The 23,808-nt window shown below is 44.1% G+C and overlaps 1 protein-coding gene across 2 annotated transcripts in view; it reads right to left on the minus strand.

The window, feature by feature from the left end:
* Window positions 1-4,211: 4,211 nt before the first annotated feature.
* Window positions 4,212-23,808, minus strand: part of Maml2 (mastermind like transcriptional coactivator 2) — a 318,636-nt gene continuing 299,039 nt past the window's right edge. For both annotated transcript variants that reach the window (XM_052189129.1, XM_052189128.1), the window contains 3 exons: window positions 16,304-16,507; window positions 11,460-11,571; window positions 4,212-8,104 (listed from right to left, as the gene is read on the minus strand). In XM_052189129.1, the coding sequence (XP_052045089.1) occupies window positions 7,092-8,104; window positions 11,460-11,571; window positions 16,304-16,507 (1,329 nt within the window). In that variant the 3' untranslated portion in view covers window positions 4,212-7,091. The remainder of the gene's footprint in view (window positions 8,105-11,459; window positions 11,572-16,303; window positions 16,508-23,808) is intronic.

A 23,808-nucleotide genomic window follows, 5' to 3' on the forward strand; every position in this document is an offset into this window, starting at 1 on the left:
GGGTAGCACCTTCCACTCCCACTGTAGCTTTCGTCTGTCCTCTGAGTTCCCAACTTCTTATATTAACTCTCTGCTACATGCCCTGCCGCCACCCCCACCCCACCTCCCGCAAACATTGAAGGAATTTTATTTCCCTCAATAGGCTTTTTTTTTTTTTTTTTTTTGAGCTTGGGCGCCAAGTCTTAAGATTAAAGGTATGGCACCAAATCAGAGAAACAGGTATTCCGCCAGAAGATGTACGTGTGAGTGGAAAGAACTCAGGCTCCCTGGTCACCCCAAGAATAGACTACAGTAAGGTGGCAGTACACATAAGAAGACAATCATTCCCACTGGAAAAGCTGACTGGCAAAGCAAATGGGGCGGGGCAGGCTCAGCACCCCCCATTCTTGGATATATTTGAAGGCCCAAAGGTAAAACAGATTTTAGTCTTGTTCAGCAGGATGGGGCGAACACATGCTAACTTCTCATCTGTCTTAGTTACTGTTCTGTGGCTGTGACAGAATACCCTGATCAAGGCTCCTCCGTACAGCAGACAGTTGATTCGGGCCTGTAGTTCCAGAGGGCATTGGAGCGAAGCCCACGGGAAGCTGAGAGCGCATCTTGATATGAGCATGCAGCAGAGTCAGTGCTGGCGGCTCTAAATCTCAAATTCCAGTGACATTCTTCCTCTGGCAAGGCCACACCTCCCAAACCTCCTCCAGGCAGTGCCAACAACCGAGTGCAAGTGTTCGGTGCCTAAGACTACAGTGCACGCGTTGTTCAAACCACATCTTCCAGGAAGAGCTCCTCATTCTTCTCTTACCCACATGCCTGCAGCCACACTGTGTTCAGGGGCCTTTCCGGCTCAGGTCACTGGTTCAGCTCAGGCCTGCAGAAGCATTTGCCTCAGGTGAGCTGAATTAGGAGGTGGATGCCCAAAAGGGACGAGATTTGAAAGCTGTTGTGGTAGGAGGTAGAGCTGCCAAGATTATCAGTGAGACTGAAAAACCGGAAGTGTGGGGGAAACTATGAACAGAAAAGAGCAACTCAAATGAGAGTAAACATTTGTGATGTTCATGGGTTTGGTTGTTCAGATTGCTTTTCTGACAGGAAAACATTGGTCTTCCTTCGTGAGGTCGCCCTTCTCTGACTCTCAGCCCGTGTGGTTTGCATAAAGTTAACACAACCTAGTTCAGGGGAGGAAGCAAGCTATGCTCAGCCCGTGGGTGACCACGGTAGCTTTGTAAGAGAAGATTCCAGATTGTCAGTGCTAACTTACAGATAGATGTGAGTCTGGAGCTCCTAGGAGCCCTCCAGGAGTGCAGCCGAGGCTGTAGCAGAGACATGGGAGTCAGAGGTGAGAGAAAACCCCAACGGCCAGGGACACTGTGGAACTGCTGGATGAGTGAGGCCCCAACCCAGGGCTATCTTCTAGGAATTTCACTTGTGCCTCTCAGTCAATCCCTTTCTCTAAGCTTTCTGAGATGTGTTTTCTTTCCTTCTCTTTCTCTCTTGCACTGATAGATCCCTGTGAGAGGCATCTTTGGGCTCAGGTAGAGTTGTTCATATATTGTCTTCTTTTCCTTTTCTATGAAAGAATTGTAACCACTATAAACAATAGCTGTGTATTGACACACTTCTTGTTACTAAAAAGTACTTAAATTTGTCAAGAGGGAAACTTAAAATACCATTTTTGTAAACAAAAGTCCTCCGCCATGACTTCATGCAGGCCAGGGATGGGAGCATTTAGTTTCAAAGTCAATGTGATTTCTTAATTCCCATAGTACAGGGCGTTACATATATCGGTGCTTTGAATCAGACTGATCCTACAGTGATTAGACCTATACACTGTCTACTGAGGAACTTCGGAATGATACTCAAAAGATTTTCTTTTAAAACAAACCGACCTCCGAAAGTCTAGGAATGTAGCTCAATTGGTAGAGTCTTTGTTTAGCATTCACAACGCTCCAGGTTCAATCCCTGGAACTGGAAAACCTCTTCATAATGGAACATGCCTGTAGTCTCAGGATTATTGAGGTAGAAGCAGAAAGACAAGAAATTCAAAGTTATCCTCTGCTTGTAAGTGCAAAACCTAACTGGGTTACAGATGAGAAGAGAGTAGAGCAGACCAGAGTACAGTAGAAAATGAAATAGCTTACGTAGTTACTGAAAACTCACAAATGTTCATTACTACTTAACTAGTGGAGTTTGCTGCCCGTACGTGTTGGTGGATTGTCACGTAGATTGGACTGAGAAGCACCTAGGGCACTGGCAAAGTTCACCTCTAGGTGAGGATGTCAGAGATAGGATAAACAAAGACTCATCCTAAAGACTGGGGCTTGGAGGAGTAGGAGGGAAGTGGAAAGCAGGCTGGGTGTTCTCCCGAGCGTCCCGGGAGGGGACCCCAGTCATCTGCGCTGCCCACAGCCCCTCCTTACAGGTGGAAGCTGTCAGTGTGTCTGAAACAGATCTGTCCTTCTTAAACTGCTTCCTTGGGTGTTTTGTCACAGGGATGAGAATCTGATGAATACACAAAGACACGTTTCTCTCCTCCCTGTTACGGAGGTGTACTTTACGGGATTCTGTGATGTCTCATGGGCATGGACATAGAGGACCTCCTCCTACACACTCCTCATGCTTGGTAGTGGCTGGCAGTGTGGGCACCACACAGTCTTTCTCTTTGCCCCCTTCCTCGATCTGTCCTCCTTTCGATGCACTTTTGCTTATGATTCAACCTTAAAGAAGACGTTTGCTGTGTTGCATGAACTTGCCTGGCAATCTGAAAGGTTCTTAAAAAGAATGCTGCTGAGTCCCCTTGGTGGTCTCTTTAGTTTTGTGAAATGAAAATAAATCACCAAGTTTTAGAGTCCAGATGTTCTGTTTCAAACTCAGCCACGCCCCCAACTTTCTTAGGTGATGAGACATATCTCAATGTGAGACATAGATATAATGTGGTCATTGTGGGTAACATGATGAAAATCTGGCCCTGCCTTCAGCATCTGCCATAGGAGGAGCCTGCTGTAGGTCAGCCGCACCCCCTTTCTCACTCCCTCCTGTTCAGATTCCCTTCTGAGGCTAGAAGCTGGAGTTCAGAGGTCAGCTCTGAATTGCGCATGTCTTTACCTAATGTATGTGGATAGTACTCATTCTTATTGCTGTTGATCTTGTCTTTCATCCAACCTTCCAGGTTCTTTGGGACAAGGCCACATAAAATATCAGTTTTGTCATGGTTCCATCAGTGCCATACACTTCCGTTTGTGGCAGAGGGGAAAGGACATGGAACCCTACCAGCATAATTAGGAAGGTGGGAGAACAGAGAATCGTTCCTTCTCTGAGTCGTCTTGGTTCTGCTGAAGGCTGTGTAAACATGTACAGTCAGGTGTATTTACTAAACTCTGTGTTCACACGGCCTATGGCCAAATGGTCACATACCAGGGCAGACAAATGACCACAGTGCCTTAAAAGTAATCAGTGCATTCCCAGCACTTAGTAGATGTTACGTATATAAAATTTTATTATTTTATTTCTGTATATGAGTGTGAGTGTGTGCCTGCATGTGTGTGCATGTTGATGTGGGTGAGTACTCATGAATATGTGTGTGTGTGTGTGTGTGTGCCACACTGTGACCTCAGATGCCAGCATCAGCAACACTAGTCACTTTTTTCAGACAGTATCCTTCACTGGCATGGAGTTACGCTAGATCGGCTCCTCCAGCAGTAGTGTGCACCACCACACCCAGCTTTTTCACACAGATGCTGGAGACTTAAATGCCCTCATTCTTTTACCACCATCTCTTTGCCAACTTAGCAATCTCCCTGGTCCTGCATATATTATCTTAAGTATATAAAATACAAGCTTTCTCAGTGAACAGACCAACATTGAAAAGAGCCGAGTCTGCATTTTACTCCTGTCTAAAGCTTCCTGTACAATACAGCTGGCAGGGGCCTGGACAGATACCTCAGCAGCTAAGAGTGCTATTCACTGTTTCCAGAAGACCTGGGTTCAGTTCCTGCAACAGCTGGCTCATCACACCCTGTGACGACTCCATCTCAAGGACACCCTCTGGCTTTGGCAGGCACTAACACCCATACCTACATACCACACATACATATAATTTAAAAGTATAAAATAAATCTTTTAAAAAGAACCGTTTGTGTATATGTGTCCAGTACTGTTAACATTGGATATCCCAACTGTAATGATGTTATTGGTGACTGACAGTGTGACTTCATAGAAGAAAACCACTTTTGAATTGTTTTAAACTATTTTTTTTTACACATGGAATTACACACAGTACAAAATGCTTGTATTACAAGTTGAAATCTTTACATTCGTGGGTTCAGGACAGCAATGCAGGTGACATCAGTATTTCACTCAGTGACTTCACTCATTGGGCTGAACACAGAGCCAAGAAGGAAGTATTTGCCTACATTACTTTCTAGTCAGAGGAGGAGGAGGAGCAGAAGAAGACAAGAAGAAGAAGAAGAAGAAGAAGAAGAAGAAGAAGAAGAAGAAGAAGAAGAAGAAGAAGAAGAAGAAGAAGAAGAAGATAGAAGAAAGAGAAATGATTCTTACCTTTTCTGTTATATGTCAGAGTGATAAACAATGTCAGTAATAAGTAGTCCGGCATGTCTATAATCGGGAGTTTGTGTCCCGCCCGATAGCTCTGACACTGTAAATCCTGAGGCTCTTACTAAGTTTGTCTATCAAATTGTCATTATCTCAGCTTTCAGGAAAATTACATCATCTTTGGTAATAGGCTGCCAACAAACAGAAAAACTATAGGTTATAACCCCCCCAAAGAATCCTGTATTTTAATGAATAGCTGAATAAATAGACATTAATTATGAAATTCACATTAAGATAGAAGAAAAACCAGCCTTGTTTCTTTTGCCTCTTCAGTTGGACGACTGGACAGCTGCTGTAGAATGTCCTGTTTGTGTTGGGAGAAACAAGCTGAATTATGACTGAGAAGTCCTGAAGATATGTACAGTCATCTGGAGGAGCCACACAATCACAGCGTTTATACACACACACACACACACACACACACACACACACATTGCTTTTCCTCTCTTTTTTCATGGGGAAACACTGTTTTGTATAATGGGGAGACACACAGTAGGACGCAGGCAACAGGGACTGGTACGGTGTGCACAGCAGAATCATCAAATGAGACGTGAGAACTATGGGCTTAATAAAGGATCTGAGCTGGAAATGACAATAACAGGGAGGGATGCGACCTGGAATGCTTTCCGAGTGAGGTCTCAGGATGTACATTTGCTTAACAAGCCTCTTGGTGGTTTTTCAAAGCTTCCACTCCATCACCTATAGTTTAAATGTAGAGCTAAAAATAAACCATTGTATTATACAAAACTTTGTATATTAGCATACAAAAGGTAACAATTTACTTTTTGTATAAAATATAACCTTTCGATAGTATATTTATTTCACATATGTATAAATATAATCCAAAGAATATGTTTTAAGTATTTCTACCAAAATATTCTTTACAAAAGTTTACAAAACAAGTAATTTATTAATATTTACAAACCAGCACAGAAAGTATTCCGGGCCAGTAATATTGGTGCAGTGGGAAAGACAGAGAGAGCCCAAAGGCATCATAAAGACAAGAAGCGGACTTTGCAGAGCTTTCGAAAATGTGCTCCTTTTCTGAACAGGTTTGTGAAGATCAGGTGCTTAAATGACTTGAAGTCAGTCATACTTGGTATTTTAGTGTGTGGATGTCTAACTCAAAGGTTGAGAGTAGCTAGCCTTTGAGTCTCTGGATTAGGAGGGTGGTAGAGGTCTTTTAGAACCCTCTCAAACCTGTATACCTGCTCCCCTTTGCAGTGTACATAGATGTGGGCACTGAGTGACCCAGGCACATGCACGTTTTGCTATAGCACTCAGCCCTGAGGGAGGAAACCTGGATAAGAAGGGCACCATACAGCAAGGGCTCCCTGCATCAGGAATAGTGAGTGGGGGGCTCGACAGAGACCACACTGGGCTCAGCTGCCCACCTAAGTCCACATGTTATGTCCAAGGAAAAGCGGTATTGTCTGTCAGTTACTGCTTCCTCTGAGCTCTGTGTAATAGCTTTGTGCCCTCTCATGCCTTTCCCTATTTCTTACCTTCAACCAAAATAGAATGTTCTCTAATCTGACTCTAATTCACACTTCCATTTCATTCATTCTTTCTTTCTTTTCTTTCTTTTTTTTTACAAACCAGTCTCTGACTACCAAAAAAACTAGGAGGCTCAATTTCATTCTGTTTGGAAACAGACCAGTGGCTAGCAATCACAGTGAGCAGCACCGCTGGGTATCCACCGCCATGTTTTTCTCCTACACGGCAAGGCTTAATTTTTTTTTTTTTTTTGAAGTGAAGTTTGATGCAGGCATGTGTGCACTGGTATTTCAGCCGTGATCAGAACCAGTCTTGGTTATCTATAAAAGTGGGCAGGGAAGCCCCAGTCAGGTTGTAAGCCCTGCATTTCTGTTATCATGAGAGACAGCATCTCACCAAAATACAAAACACATGGGAAGATTACAAAAATTAGGAGTGCGTCTAGGAAAGAAATTAATTAATCTGCTGGATAGCTTTCAGGTTCTCTGGTTCCCTCTTTCTTAGGATAACCTGTAGGTTACTCCAAACAATGCAACATTTCAATCTCTCCTGCAAGCTTTAAGACAAATAACAGCAGAGAAGTCAAAGCATGTTTGTCAATAGCTGACAGTTAGCTGCCTGTCGCTTAGAACAAGCATCTGTCCATGACAATATGGGATTGAAACAGGTCTCGAGTTCCATTGTACTGCCTTCACTGAGCAAAGGAACTCGGGAAGACCATTTTACACAATTAATTACACATCAGCATCACAGCTGTGTTTGGACAAACTGGATAACACATCCCGAAGTTCAGGCAGGGAAAAAACAATCCCAATGTTTTACTCAGGCTCAAAATTTCTTAAAACAAGCATGTGAACCAAAATGTTCACCACTGTGGTTCCTGCCAACCTTCTGTTTTGATGTCTGTAGTTCCCCACAGACTTCAGCAGTTTGGCGTCGCAGTATCCTTGGAAAACCCTGCTGGGAGCCTTGGACCACCTTCCTTCCTAGGAATTGCTTCCCAGGATCTCATCAAGGTTGATATCTTTCATCCAGTCATCATTTCCAGGTTCTGTCTTCAATAAAGAATCGATGAAATCAGCATCACTGTTTAGGGCAGGGCCCATGCTGTCGCTCTGTTGGCTGAGGAAGTCAAAAGCTAAGTCGTTGCTATGGTCAGGTCCTTGAAAAGCCCTGGAACTTTGGTTGGATGAAGGAAAAGCATTGGGAGTCAGGGATGGAGGCTGGTTGTTGCCTGTCCTCGACTGATTCAATCCTGTTCCTGATGGGTTCATATTAGACAGACTCTGGGTGGTCAGCTGATTAGGTCTGAGGTTCAAACCCCGGAGTGGACCCAGGGTTTGCCCATTTAATGTCTGATTCATTTGGTTCATAGGTCTCATTTGCACTGCTGGCGTTAACTGGCTAGGGGGTGCCACTGCCCTCTGGGAAAATGGCTGGCTCCCTACTCCTGGTTGCAAAGACTGGTTTGGGGAATAGGTTGCAGATGTGTTTGTTGGGAAGCGGACTCCTGTAGATTTGAGGGCTTCCTGTTGTTTCCCTGTCACCTCTTGAGAAGCCCAGTTTGTTGCTGTTGTGTTGGCTGTGATCATGACAGTTGATGACCTCTGGGCTGGCATGCCTGACAAACTGTGAGTCAAATTTGGTCTTAATTGCTGCGAACTGCCAGCAGATCCAGCTCCAAAGGTGGCCACAGTGTCACCGTTGTTTGCCCCTAAGGGAGATGGCCGTGACATCAGAGGGTTGTTCTGATTTGTCATCAGTTGAGTTGTATTTCTCTGTTGTGTCAGTTGGTTCATTGTTGAAGCGATGTTGTAGGTGCCAGGCTGGTTACAAGGCAGGTTTCCATACATCCCGATGTTCTGAACCGTGGATAACAAGGGCATTCTCACCCCATGAGATGTAGACATGAGGCTGGAGTTTGGAGTTAGAATGGTGTGTGTTGAAACTGGGCTTGCCAAGGCCTGGTTAGAGTTTAAACTCACTGTAGAGGAGCCACCTATGACAGAGAAGAGAATCACATTCATTCATGACAGTACAGCATCTCTAATTGCAGCTCGAACAACTTATCATCTCCAGAACTACTTTCGTGTGCAAGATGATTTAGACAAATAACATATATCAAACACACTGCAAAAAAGAACAGAAAAGATTTGGGAGAACAAGTTGCCCTGGGCCACTCCTTGGTTAAGAGTCTACACATACAGAAAGCACAGTGAAATAGAATGGTTCTATTTTATGGTTTTTATTTTATTTGTTTCCTGAAGTCACTGAGGTGATAATCAATCTTTCTTTTTGAATTATTTTTATTATGCTCCAAGTTCGAAGATTACAACTTTGGTTAGCTGGCTGTCATGGAATCCAGGTCACTCTTCACCCCAGGGTTGCAATGAGGAAATGGGGGATAAATCCTATCCATGGCTACCACACTGATATCCCTAGCTTGTGGCCTAGACAATCATGATTCATTCTTTATCTGTATTGCTCTTATTCGGAAGCTGCTGTGAGTGGCTTCCCTGCATCCAAAGGGCAAACAAAGGCTCAAGAATCTGGACTTTGATGTAATCTGTGCTCTGATTATTTCCATATGGGAAACTGGCTGGAGAATGTGCAGTTGCTATTGCACCGTGATGAAATACTCCACCAGCCACCTTTGCTCATCTGTTTCCTGCTCCCAAGATGGCCACTATGCTCCGGAGCCTTATATTCTCCTCAGGTTTCAGGCTGAGCCTGAAGCTCTGGTGTGACGCTTTTCCTAACATCCTGCCTTGTTTCTTTGTCTGCTGTTTTCTGTTTGACCCTTCCGCTGAGCACTGAGGTAATCCAGCAAGCCTCAAAAGGGAATCCAGCAAGCCTCAAAAGGGTTACCAGTTAAACTGATGCTTGTCAGCAACTAATTGGTGTGTGTGTGGGGGGGACAATCCCAAGCTGATTAACAGGATGGCTCCATTCAACATGCAGTGACCAATAAATGCCCTGAAATATCCTTGGCTCAGTAAGGTTTGAAGTAGTCCTGGGAAATCAGATTGAGAGGCAAAAATGGAGAGGAAAGAAGTAGCTTAGATGACAAATTCCACAAGGGAAGACCCTTTTTCTTGTTTGGTTTACAGCTGTACTCCAAGTACAATGGCTGACAATTCAATTGAATTTTGAATGATTTAATGAAAGAGATCGAAGGAAGAACAAGATTCTCATGGAGATGTGGAAACAGAACACACACACACACACACACACACACACACACACACACACACACACGAACACATGTATGAAATAAGAGTAAAGTGAAGATCATGCCCACAAGTGACCACTTAAGAAACCACCTGTTGGTTAAAGATGATGCATTATGTTGTACAACTCAAAAGACAGGGGCCACGACAACGCAGTAGTTTTGCTCTGTACTGCAAAATGCAACCCTAACCAGACCACGAGTTCTTCCAGTGCAGAAGGAGTCTCTTCTACCTCCTTACCCAAGATCCTCTATGGTGTGCTGTACTTTAATATATGATCACACTAACTCTAAGGAAGAGACTATGAATTTAAGCAATGTCATCTTTGCAATTGAAGATTTTTGTGGCAAAGGAATTTATTCTATGCAAATAATATGGGGAAAAATAAGAAGTTTTAAAGCTGGAGATGCTGCTTGATGGGAGAATGCTTGCCAAGCACAAGACCCTGGGCTCAATCCCCTCCACAGCAAAACCATACTCAGCTGTCTTGTTAGAAACAGTACACCCTACACAGACGAAGAAGGCAGGGGTTTTTGTGTTTGTTTGTTTTGCATCTTACATTTGGTTACTTTTGTGTGTGTTTGTGTATGTGTGTTGGGCATGGGGATGCGGCCACATGCATATGAAAGTCAGAAGACTAGTTGTGGGAGGTGGTTCTCTCTTTGCAGTGTCCCTGAGGTGGACCTTAGGTCATCAGGCTTGGCAGCAAGTTCCTTTACCCACTGAACAATCTCACCGGCCTGGAAAAGAGCATTTGAAAAGAACCAGAGCAGAGAGAATTTCCATAAAGCACACAGAACAGCAGTTAAGACTTAGATGGCCCTAATGTGTGGTAGATATAAGTAGTGATATAAGATCCCTTTTGTTCTTTACCTTGATATAATAGCTGGGAAAGAATTGTTTCTAGACTAATGTTAAGATTTAAAGCAATATGAAGGGAGTCATCCTGCTCTGGTGCTGCCTGCTTTATCTCGGAGGTTCAGGAAGAAATGTTCTTACTCACTTTGGGGTCAGCATCGATATGCAAAAGATGGCTCTCAGGAGACGCATAGGCCTTCCCTGGAAGGAGCTCTTGGGTGGGTGTCCTTGTCCTGTGCCCTGATAGTTATAGCAATGCGGTTATGTGACAAAACACATACTATAAGTTTTCTTGCTGGTGGAAAATCCACAGGAACACCTTCGGTAGGAGATGAAAGCAGGCAGAGGCCCCAGCAGACTGCTTTCCGAGGGGGCGGCGTGGATCCCCCAGGAGTTTTGCTAACCTGCTCTCCCTTCCTCTCCCTCCCTGCTGTGATGGCTACAGGGCAGCCCTTAGGATGGGAGCCACATGCTAAGGTAGCAGAAAGACAAAAGAAGCCTGAACTCTGACACCAAGTGGAGACCCTTGGCTCCTGTCCTGGAGATTGAGAGAGATTTACCGCCACCACCGCTCCTTCCCACCCCTTTCATTCTGAGAGAGAGTGATTAAAAAATTTGGTTTTGTGACTTAAATAGAATTCACCTTTGGTTAAGAGAACCTTTTTAAAAACATGATCTGTGTTTTAGCAGTTCCTTGTTGGCAGGGTGTATTGTCTTTGGAGGAGAATACTTGGGGAGGCGGGCTCAAAGGAAGAATGAGGAAAGACCTCGTGAAAATTGCCAGCGGATGTTCTAAAAGAGAGATCTTTCTACTTAGCTTTGTACTCCCTGGGTCAAAGTCAACATTGGATGAACAAGGCAGTTAGAAAATAGTCAAATTTTTAAGGTTCTCACAAGTAGTGAACACGTAAGCCCAGAGCAAGGACACGGGGAACTCAGGAAAGGGCTGAATTTGGGGGTGGGGTTGAAGTTGATGGGACAAAGAAAGAATCTCACACTATTGGGCTAGCATGGAACTTACTATGTAGCTCAGGCTGGACTTGAACTCACGGTGCTCCTCCTGCCTCGGGAGTGCTGTGAGTGTGTGAGGTGCTGTGAGGTGTGAGCCATAACACTGCATTCTAAATGTTTGGATGAAAACTAGGTGGGCGCTAGAGAAAGGGTTAGGGCAGGTATAGTCTCCAAGATGGAGAAAGGAAGTAGTGGGAATAGAATCGTTTTTCTTTTTCACAACTACGGTGTGTATTTGTGTCAAAGAACTCTTACCAGAATATTGAGCAGCTGGCTGTAGGGTGCCCGCATTTCTCCTTTGGTCTTTGTAGTCTGGGGGTGGCCTTGTCAGATGTCGGTTCATCTGATCCTGAGGGGAGTGTTTCTCCTTGAAAACACAAATGAAAACATATTGAATTGAGTGAACACTTTTTTCACCTAAAAAAATCTGCATAAAGTTCAAAGGGTGCAAGCATAAGAATAATTTTGTCTACGCAGGGTGAAGTACACCTGACATCCCATTGCTCTGGACTGGTGGCAGGAAGATCACAGGCTTGAAGCAAGCGTAGGCTCCATAGTGAGGACTAGGGCAGAGGGTTTCCGGTTCTGCCTTAGGTGGTCGTGTAAATCCAGAGGCAGGACTTTCAGTTTGAGTCACTTCCTGTATGGATCTGACCTTTCTGCTCCCCACGCACTTCCGCACCTGCTTTGTGTCTATTGAGCATGCTCATTTCCTTCATTTGTTAATTAGATTTCAGTGATAACTACATGTCTGTGGGTTTATTTTGTGTTGTAGTATGTCTGATGAGCTTTCTTGTCTATTGACTATGGAAAATAGTTGGCCAGCCAGGTAAAACAGAGAACACCCGGATTATTTTCCCAAATTGATGAGGGACATGGCTATTGTCCATTAGCAGGAGAGGATATCATTTAGCATTTTGGCGGGGGTCACATATTTACCTTGTTTGTTTTTAGAAAATATTATGAAGTAGCCTATTTGGTCTTAGTTTATCATGATATCAGAATAACCCCGTCTGAGGTTGGCACGCATTGAGGCTTTATGTTATATAGGAAACACGATGCCTCAGCTGTGTGCTTACTATAAGCCTAGGGCAAGGATGCCTACTCCTTCTCTTTCTTAGTGTGCATTTGGGAACTTTCTGGAATTGCTTTAGTGCAATTCTGAACACACTATAAAGCAATATCTACTTCTAAAGATAAGAATAACTGGCATAGGTAGAGACAGAAGACTGTAATTATAGGAAAGTCAATAAACACAGAGAAAACTGTAACAGACCGATGAGGCCATTAGCCAGAGCCAATGTGGCATTTGTGCTCAGCGCTCCCCACCCCCAACTCACAACTTCCACTCAGCTCTGAATTTCTGAGTAGGATGTGTATGCTCTGAAGGGGCAGGGAAGGGCCTTAAAATAACAACAAACCAAATTCATCTCTTGTTTCTAAAAAAAAAAAAAAGGAAACTTGAAAGACTCATAGAGTGTTTTTGAACACCAAGTAATTCATATAAAACATAATTTCGATGAGCTAAGTGTAAATGAATCAGAAACATGTGAATTACATTTCTTTTAAACATGGGTTTACAAATGAAGGGGAAAAGCGGTCAGCGTGGAGTGGTTTTGTCTAAACCCTAACTGTTTAAGGAAGAACTGTGGTCCTCCACCAACCAGTGTGGCTATGAACAAGCAACCCTGCTGGAAATACACGTGTAAAGTGACGGTTTTGGTATTTAAGCCAAGAATGGGATCTTATGAAATCCCTTTTCCAAGAAGCAGTTGTGTGTGCATGTACAAGTGTGTGTGTGTGTGTGTGTGTTTGAGAGAGAGAAAGAGAGAGAGAGAGAGAGAGAGAGAGAGAGAGAGAGAGAGAGAGAGAGAATTAGTTCCTTGATTCCTAATCACACACTAGATTTCAAATCCAGATTGACTTAATGTATCTTAAACCATTGGCCTTTTCTCTCTCCAACTGATGAGCTAATTTGCTCCAAGCCTTAGCATATACATCTCTGGAAACCTTCTTAAAACTCTATGTTTTAAGATCTATAGATAGATACAGCATAGACTTGACATGCGACAAGGCCAGAGAGGTTTGGATACCAACACTGAATAGAAGAAGCTACAGTGAGGCTCCAGTCTAAACTCACACCTACTACTGAAATCACCTCTGTGTTAAATGAAAAGAACTTTTCATCATGGCCCAGCGTCTCTTGTGTTAGTGGTGTCCAGCTTGTCCCTAGCCATAAAAACCTAAGGTTTGGGAGAGGCTCTAGGATCTTCCCGAATCCTTGTGTAAGGATGAGTCCTTTTGTTCCGTAAAGCCTCAGCATGGCGCCTGGCACACAGTAGGTTTATAATGCGTGCTCCTGATGATGGTCACTGGAGTAACTGTGACTGCTCTCACTTTTGTGTGTGTGTGTGTATGTGTGTGTATGTGTGTGTTTCACTGGTGGGACTGAAACTAAGGAACTTTTATGAGAAAACGCCTCTATTTCAGAGGCTGCCTGGCCTCGCCAAGGCCTTGGATGACTACAAAGCCTATGCTAATGTAAAGGGCATCAAAGGCTGCTTCTTCCTGGATATGCTAAGAAGCACAGGCACCCTCAATGGCCGACGGACAAAGAGGAGTGGGATGCTTTGTAAGGACCACAGAAAGTGCAGCTCCGCTCTCTTTCATCCACCACTGCCCTCTGCACCTGTCCTGGGAGACTCAGCAGGGACGCCAGTGGGAGGCAGGCCAACACCACTGCCAGCTCCTCAAGAATGTGTCTGTCACTTTTAATCAGGGTCTCGGAAAGGAAGCAGAAAACCCCGGAAACTCCATCTTGTAAAACTGATCAAATCTGCAGTGTGGATGGGAATGATAAAAGTCTTGCTAGTAAGTCAGTTGGAAAGGGCACTTTCCTCTTCACCCTTGTTTCTAGGCTATTCAGGTAATAAAGATAAAGGACAAGGAGGAGGGAGGAACAGGTTTGAACAAAGATTTCAGACCCTGTAGCTTAAGAGTTCACTCCCCCATGCAATTCCTTTAAAGACTCCTGCACTACTACTATTACTAGTTTGACCTGCAACTAACCAGTAAGGAGAAAACAGGGCTGCCTCCTTTGGTCTCTGGCCTGCCCTCTGCTTAAAACTGTGGCTTCCACCATTTCTATCAGAATGATGTAGTCTTTCCAGGTCAAAGTCAAATTTTACTTCATTTTGGGAGATGATTTGCCATATTTTCAAACTGGAGCTGGGCATTCTCTCCTACCAGCCTCTGTCTTAAGTTGGATACAAATCTGAACACAGTGTTTCTTTTTTAAAAAGCAGTTGCTTTTAAGACAGTGTAATTTAGCAAGCTCCTTCTTCTCCATGTCCTGCCCGTCTCTGTCTCTATTCCTGAGCACACTCTATGCCTTGACAGTGTGTGTGTCCTTTGTGTCCTTTGTGTACCTGTGTCTTGAGTGTGCTACATCTTTGGGTTGGGATGACAACCCCCCTTCCCACCTTCTATTCCTCCAACTCCCTCTGAACCTTCTGATTTTTGGAGGTAATTTCTCTGCAGTCATTTCTAGCAATCCCTACAGAACAACAGTTAAGCATATGTATTACAATAGCCTGTGTGTGTGTGTGTGTGTGTGTGTGTGTGTGTGTGTGTATGTGTGTGTGTGTGTGTGATTTCCCTGTCGGTTCTGTGATCCATTAGGGCGACAAGTGGGCAAGGGGTTCTTTTGTTTGTAGCTTGTATCATCAAGATCTTTCAGTATTCACTGAATATTCATGGCGCTTATAACACTTGATATTTTGGACTGTGTCTAAAAAGTTCCTTGAATAGACAATGACTTATTTCTTCTTCATCTAGCGCTGTTGGGAGTCAAACCCAGGACCTCAGGCAGACTAGGCAAATAGTCTATCATTGAGCTGCACCGCCTGACCTCACTCTCTCTTCTAATGTAGGTTTATTTACCCTGAACAGTCTGGCTCTGTCCCTTTAGATTTCACTGGACAGGACGAGCTTACAGGACAGGGTGCTGCAGTCTTAGGAAGTGGAGTGTGGCTTGATGTGGATGCTGCTGTCTGAGGACACAGAGCAGTGCATGCATCTATAGGAGCAATGCATGCATCCATAGGAGCAATGCATACATCCATAGGAGCAATGCATGCATCCATAGGAGCAATGCATACATCCATAGGAGTAATGCATGCATCCATAGGAGCGATGCATGCATCCATAGGAACAATGCATACATCCATAGGAGTAATGCATGCATCCATAGGAGTGATGCATGCATCCATAGGAGCAATGCATGCATCCATAGGAGCGATGCATGCATCCATAGGAACAATGCATACATCCATAGGAGTAATGCATGCATCCATAGGAGTGATGCATGCATCCATAGGAGCAATGCATGCATCCATAGGAGCAATGCATGCATCCACAGGAGTAATGCATGCATCCATAGGAGCAATAGGAACAATGCATACATCCATAGGAGCAACGCATGCATCCATAGGAGCAATGCATACATCCATAGTCAACCAAGGCTAAAGCTCTGGTGGTGTTTGGGGAAAACAGCCTTGTGGTTCTTAAGAGGTCAGGCAAAGATGGTGAAATGGAAATTCATTTAAATTGTTCTTTTTAAAAACATCCCCCCTCCCCTGGTCTGAAATGGCTTTGCTTTTTTGGGGAAGCCAAATCTTGGTGGTGAAACTCCATGCTGGCCTTTAAAACTTTCCTTTAAAACTCATTTACCTCTAAAAATCGGATTGGAGTCAGTGGTGGGGTGAGGATTAAAGGACAGATCACTATTTCCACCCCTTGAGGCTGGGAACAACTGAGCAGTCCTTTGCTCCCTTCAAACGCCCTGCTGGCCACAGGCATTCCTGAATTGGGCAGGGTTAGCCATGGAGGGCTGTGTATTCCATATGCCTAGCAGCTGGTCAATCAGGCTTTCCCCTGCTCCCTGCATTTTAAATCTATACAGTTTAGTTTCTGTTGTATCCACTACATCCTCCTTACTGTCACAGGCCTAGATCCTGGTAAGAAACAGAAGGACAAGGGACACGTTATCGCTCCAAGGCCAACTAGTGTCCACCATAGAAGTTCAGAGAAAGCTTTACCGCGTCAGCCAGCATCTGCTGACGGAGGAGAAGTTGCTGCTTCTGTTCCATGCTTGGTCTCTGCAGGGTCTGTTTCTTCCCCATCATCTGCTGATTCAACAGGGACTGCTGGGGGTTCATGTAACCACTTCCAGTGTTTGGATTTGAGCAGGAGTTAGGACTTGGACTGGAGCCTGTGCTCTGGCCTACCACAGTGTGTTGATCCTGTAGAAGAGAGAGGAGGAGGGGAAGCTACTGTGAATTAAATAAGACACGGGGAGTGCAAAGATGATAAGCTTAGATTCCACACATTTTCATCAAGTTTGGTTAATGGGTTGGACATCTGGAGAATGCTTTTGAAACGCCATTGCTGTGTAACACAGCAAGCAGAGGAGGAAGGTGAACGGTGGCCTCGGGTGAGCTCCCCTCTGCCTCTTAGTAGCCTCCCCATTCCAGAGGCTGGAATGGAACCTCAGCGAAAACACTCAGTGACACCCTCAACTTGTCTGAAGCAAAGGCATCACCAAGTGACAGCCATTTCTTTGTCTGTGCATTAGTTATCTCTGACCCTACAATGAAAATGGAGTTTCCAACCATGTGGTTAGAGTTGAATAGCCATTCTGAACAGGAGGCAGGCCATTTGTCCTCTTACTTAAAGACTCATTCATTTCACAGCAGTTTATGCCAAGGGTACACCCCACTCACTGGCAATGATGAAGAAAATAATGTCTTATATCAAATAATATTGGACATTTGGGAATTGCTACCCTGATTGGAGGAGAGTGGTCTTTTCAAGACAGGGTTTCTCTGTATAGCCCCGGCTGTCCTGGAACTCACTCTGTAGACCAACCAGGCTGGCCTCGAACTCAGAAATAGGCCTGCCTCTGCCTCCCAGAGTGCTGGGATTACCATCTTGTGCCACCACTGCCCAGCTTGGAAACTGTATCTTAATAACATATCAAACAGCAAAAGGATCTAGAATAATTAGAAGGACAGCCAAACACCAAGACTTAGCACACAGGCCAGACCCAACATTCAATGCTTTACACCGTTCATCCAATCCTCCCACCCAAACGAACAAGAACTAGTATTTTTATTTTGATTTTACAGATGAGCTCTCTGAGCTGAGGGAGACCTTGGAGCTGGAGGTGTGAAGTGGAGGAGGCTTTGGAGTCAGGTCAGCCTGACTGAAGAATGCACCCTCTCTCATTTCGGTCCCTCACTGCTCTAAGCTGAGACAGTAAACTCTGAAGATGGAATTTTGTGAACTGTCTCCCAATACAGTCATCTTCTTGTGACCTTCTTTCAAATGAAATTCCACATTGTCCCTGGAAGTTACCTGTCTCCATGTGTCTTACAAGCCACTAGGAATGTGGATCTGAAGACAAGTGCTTGCTAGTGAGTGGAATAGAGGAAAACCCGTAGAGTGTCTTGGAAGGACAGCAGAGTGGGAAACACAGGGGTGGAAGGGTGGGGAGGACTGAGGGCAGAACCCTTGGGACTTCTCAGATAAGGGAGAAGGAAGAAGAGTGTGTAGTGGGAGGGAAGAGGCAGGGTGGGGAGGGAGGGACACGGGAAATGTCAGAGTCAAGCTGAGAGAACACACTAGAATCTCTGTTCTATTTTAACCTGAACAATCTTTTCTAAGAAACAACCTGAAGTTTTGTACAAGACTTTGAGAAAAAAAAATCATGTTTAGAGGAAATGATTGACAAACAGGTAGAAAAAAAAAAACTCCAAAGGACTTTTTAAAAATCTCTTTGCATGACTATAGTGGACAAAAGCGGGAGCTCTGGGGTGTGGCCTGCCCCTCCATGCTCTGGTTCTAGCAATTATTAGATGGGTGGGGGGGGGGGTGTCCAGAAGGAGTCAATTCCATTTCCTCATCTGTAAAATGGGAACAGGGAAAATGACGATTTTACTGAGGTGCTGACGTCACCGACGCCCTGTGACAATCAAATGGCTGGCTCCACAGAAGGGCTTTAACGGTGACCACTCATAGCTGCTAATGCTATTTCAAGTGTGCATGTTTATTTTTACCTTTTCCCATTTGAAGCAGATAAGTTAGCTGTGCAGGTCACTGAAAGCTGTTGTCTGAAAGCTTGGTCAGACATGCAGCGTTCGTTTGGAACTGCAAGGGGACACACAGATAAACGCCCTCCGCTAACACATGAGTTTACAAGCTGCACTGGTTGGAGTCCTTGCCTAGCCCATAGTCCCTTACCCATGAACATATCCACAGTACCAATTGGACTCAGGGTTACTAACAACACAAAAAAAGAGAACATGAAGTTGGGAAGGACTGGGAGGCACGAGGGAAAGTCGGAAGGCAGCAAAGGCTAGACAGGAGCAAACTACATTGCAGTAATACATGCGACTTCCAAAGAAGAAATAAAATATAATTTAAAAAAACTACAAGAAAAGAGATGGACAGCATGTTTAGTGTTGGCAGAACTGGTGAGCTTCGGAATGATTTCCAGAGAAATCTGGAACAATGCCCATCTCTGAGATTCAGAAAGGGTATGTATGCCAAGAAAGCGTAGCTCTTTTTCTCTCTAATCAAACAGATGGACTGTTCTAAACTTAGGTTCATTCCTAGACAATACCAAAAATATTCTAGGACCCTTTTCCCTAAAGTCTCAAGTGTTGTCCAAATTTGAAACTGGTGCTGGAGCGAAGGGACACGCCCTGGTGTGGAAGAAGAGAGAGAAACAGATTCTCTTGGAATTTTGTAGATCTTTTTACCTTTGACCTTGTAGCTCATAGACCTTATCATGGTACTCTTACAGACGCTCTCAGTTCGTGACTGAAATCACATTTAGCTGCTGCCATATTTTTTGCCCTTATGTTAGCTGTGAAACACAAGGCACCTCCTTCACAGACATGCCTTCATTGCCAAGATGTTGTGCAAACTGCAGTACATAAAATATTTTGAAAGAAAAATATGCTCCAGTGCATTGGCTCTGGTTTCTACATCCAGCCTTACAGCCATGGAGAACTCAACGCCACAGACATCAGCTGGTTCTCCCCCACCCAATACATCTTTCTCCTGGAGGGCAAGCAGAAGCCATGGCACAGCCTTACCTTCCCTGATACTGTATGTGTATCATGGCTGTGAACGACTGATGACATTTCCATTGTGGTAGTGTGATCGGCATGGGAAACCCAAGGTTCTAGAGACTTGGAGTCAAAGACTGATTTGGTAACAAGTTACAAACACACACCTGATTAAAATAATTGAAGTACCTTCCATTTTTATGTTTTCTTTTTCTGTTTTAAGTTCTAATGCTATAATGTTTGATGCTAACGCACTGTCTTCATTTACATTTAGTATGTAGTCATAAGTTTTCATACCTGAGGTATATGTGTGTGTTGAGATTATAGGTGTGCACCCCCATCCAGCTTTAGAACACACACACACACACACACACACACACACACACACACACACATATGTATGTATATAATTTTCTACTGTAAGTTCTTTGCTAATGTAACTTAATTATATTTCCCCTTTTCCTTTTCTCCCACCACACTCTCTCATACAGACCTCCCCACTCTATTTCAGATTCATGACCTCTTTTTTCAGCAGTTGTTATTGCGTGCACATATGTATTTGATTATACATATATATTCCTAGATATAATCTGTTAATTCTGTATAATTCTACTTGTATGTATGTTTTCAGGGTGGCTGTGTGTCGCTGGACAGCAGATGGGTGTACTCTTGCCCAGGGAAGAGCGCCCTTTCACTCTCAGCTTTCCTCAGGCGCCTAGAGCTCTTCGCATACGTTGAGGCCTCAATGCAGAATACATATTTAATGGAACAGTGTGTGCGAAGAAAATCTTAGGATCAACAGAAGAGGCAAAGCTTGTCGGGTAGATCTGACTTCAGCAATGAATCTCCGTATATTGTGGCAAACATGTGAGTAATCTTTCTTACAGATGCTACACAATAAGAATGATGTGGTTAGTTCTTTTGTTCTAATGTGCAATAATGATTCTTTCTGTCATGGAGAACTGCCTTCAGCCCGAGGTAGGAAGCTGGTGTATCAGACATGTCAGAAGACAACGAAGAAAAGAACCTGCAGCTCCTCAGAGCTATTTGATTTGGTGAGGCTCCTTGCATTAATCCTTGTTAAAACAGTCTGTGCTGTACAGACGCACTGCAGCTTTCATAAAGGACTCAAAGTTTGAAAATAAGTATTGTCCTCTTGTTAGTTAAAGAATAGCTAAAAAAAAAAAAAAAAAAAAACAAAACATGTGCTGCTCTAGACATCTGATTGAAATGGCTCTCTGTGTTTCTAATTTACAAGGACGATATTTAATGATTTTCCCCTCACAACACAAAGCCCCTAGAGTTGCTAGAGACCCCTGGAGTATTTTGGGTTGTTTGACTGCCCTTCCTTTTTCTTGGCTTCTAGAGATAGGTAGGTATCTGGAATTTGCAAAATGAATTCGAGACACAGTGCCCAGCTGGGAAGGCCTGTACAGTAGGTCTCACAAACTGGTCTGCTACTCAATCAGTCTTTCTTCTCGCAATGCACGGACTGCTCCACTATGCCCCCAGGCTATTCGTCTTCCGCACTGTCTGCTGATAAAGCCATTTATTTATAACTCTGCCCCGAGAAACACGCTGCCTGAGCTGTTTCTTTCGGATTCCCTCTAAGCTGTTAAACCAGATCCTTCAGATCATTTATTCGGGGGTATGCATGGTGAGGCGGCTGTGGGCAGCAGAAGTGATTGAATGGCCCTTGTTTGACACAAGGACAATCGCTGCAGAGGGATCTGTCAGGGAATTACTTCAGATGAAGTTTGGAAACCAGAGACATTTCCGTCTTGGGTTGGAGACTTTGGGGCTCAGTTTCAGGGGGTCAGTAAATGACACAAAGGTTGTACCAAATCCCGCTGGCCACCTTTTTTAAAAAAAATTATTTATTTATTTATTTTAGTAAATAGAATGTCATCAGGTTAGAATCCCACACATTCACTTACATATTATCTGTAACTGCTTGTATAATGACAGTTCAAGAGCTGTGGCTCAAACCTTGTGACCCAAATATATCTGGCCTTAACAGAACCAGTCTGTTGGCTTTCCCTGCTTACCTATGCTAGAAACTTTAATCTTTTGCATTAAATCGAATGGGGGATGCTTTAGGGAAGGAACCCTGAAATTCTCCAGAAGAAATTGGCAAACTGAATAAGTAATGTTATCATGATAGGTATTTCCCTTACTGCCTTCCCGACTCCTCTCCTCCCCCCAGTATGGCATCCACTGGAAATGGAAGGAACTTACAAAGTCTCTGTCCAACTCTACATTTTAGATGAAGATATAGCCCCCTTAAGGACTTGAGTTACACAAGATCACATATCTAAACAAAAGATGAAGAGTGCATGTGTAAATCCTGGGAAATGCATTATATAAAATGTTCACTGCCTGAAAGAGATGGCTAAGTGGTTAAGAGCACTTCCTGCTCTTGCACAGGCGCTGAATTCAGTTCCTTGCATACACATAACTACTCACAGCGACCCGTTACTCCAGCTCCACGGGACTGACACATCATTATTCTGATCTACACATAGACACACACACACACACACACACACACACACACACACACACATCATTTTTAAAAATGTAAAAGGGAAGTCTCATTTGTTTAAGAGATTTTCATCTTGGCTGATAGAAATGTGTGTGTGGGGGGACATGATGTTGTCTTTAGGCATGTGGGGGGGGCATGATGTTGTCTTTAGGCATGTGTGTGGGGCATGATGCTGTCTTTAGGCATGTGTGGGGGGGCATGATGTTGTCTTTAGGCATGTGTGGGGGGCATGATGCTGTCTTTAGGCATGTGTGTGTGGGGACATGATGTTGTCTTTAGGCATGTGGGGGGGCAGGGGTGTTGGAGGTGGAGTTTCATAAGGAAGGAGACATGCTCTGATCTTAGCATTTTCCTTTGAGATAGGTCAGCAGGTGGATGGGTTTCTTTTGGAGGATTTTATACCACTTGCTCAGCAGGGTAAGTCTGAGCCTGCAATGTGTATTCTCTCCATTCCACCGATGGAAAGGAGGTTTCTTTCAGATATTGTCTAATATTCAAGTCACCAGGACCTGTCTATTTTTATCTTCAGGGTGCACACCTATTATGGGTTGTCTGTGAGGACAGCTCCATGAGGAAGCATCTCTGGGGTGGGCTGCAGCCAGGAACAGAACATCAGTGGGTCTGGGCAGAGCGGGAAAAGCGGACTCACTCCGGGGGAAGGAATGAGACAATTTTCTTAAATGAGAAATTCTTCAGTTTTAGAAGGACTCTTTTTGGTGGACCTGAGATTTCTGCTCTGCAAGTCTGCCTTCAACTCTTTGCCTCTAGGGCCAAATATACTCTTGTATTATGATACCCTGTGTACTGGCTAGTTTTGTGTGTCAACTTGACACAGGCTGGAGTTTTCACGGAGAAAGGAGCTTCAGTTGGGGAAGTGCCTCCATGAGATCCAGCTGTGGAGCATTTTCTCAATTAGTGATCAAGTGGTGAGGGCCCCTTGTGGGTGGTTCCACCTTTGGGCTGGTAGTCTTGGGTTCTATAAGAGAGCAGGCTGAGCAAGCCAGGGAAAGCAAGCTAGTAAGAAACATCCCTCCATGGCCTCTGCATCAGCTCCTGCTTCCTGACCTGCTTGAGTTACAGTCCTGACTTCCTTTAGTGATGAACTGCAACGTGGAAGTGTAAGCTCAATAAACCCTTTCCTCCCCAACTTTCTTCTTGGTCATGATGTTTGTGCAGGAATAGAAACCCTGACTAAGACACCCTGTGAAGATTTCATAAAGCTATCTATTCTGCCTCTCTTCTCATCTCAGCAAACACACACAGAAACCAGCAAGTTTGTCTGTTGTTTCAAGAAGCTGACACTTTCCCTAAATCCATCTTCAGACCTCAGTCTGTGAAGTTCATCCTCTGCTCATCAAAGATTTGTTTGTGAACATAATGATATGTCTTACAGACAGAACTGCCAGCCAGGGACTAGGTATTTAAATACAGAACATATGGGGACATCCTATCTGTCTGGAACATTCTGCTTCTCCTCCCCGCCAGCTGATGCTTCCTGTTCCTGGGCTGAGTTAAAATGACTATCAGGCAGTCCTTTCTGAGTCCCTAAGGTTGAGGGTCTTCTGTGTCTGTGACAAATGGCACTAGGCCATGCCAACCTCGGCATTTGTCAGTCAGTAGTGCAATGACTCCATAGTCTATACCTATTTGTCTCCTAGCAATGTGCTCGGATGACTGAGGTATCTTCATCAGGACAGTCCTTGGATATGGTGAACTCTCTTTGTACAAATATTTAAATGTATAAATGACCTTTAAAATGTATAGGAGTGAACAAGGACGCAGTTCAGAGTAGAAACAAGGACAGACCTTCCTGTCAAAGAGATACAAGGTGTCAAAGTGCCAATCCCTTCAGGGGTAACTAGGAAACTACAATAGAAGAGGAAGTGAGCAGGGGTGGAGCCATGTTCTTAATTCCAGTGTTTGC

The sequence above is a fragment of the Apodemus sylvaticus genome, chromosome 7 (assembly GCF_947179515.1).
Source record: "Apodemus sylvaticus chromosome 7, mApoSyl1.1, whole genome shotgun sequence".
Lineage (NCBI taxonomy): Eukaryota > Metazoa > Chordata > Mammalia > Rodentia > Muridae > Apodemus > Apodemus sylvaticus.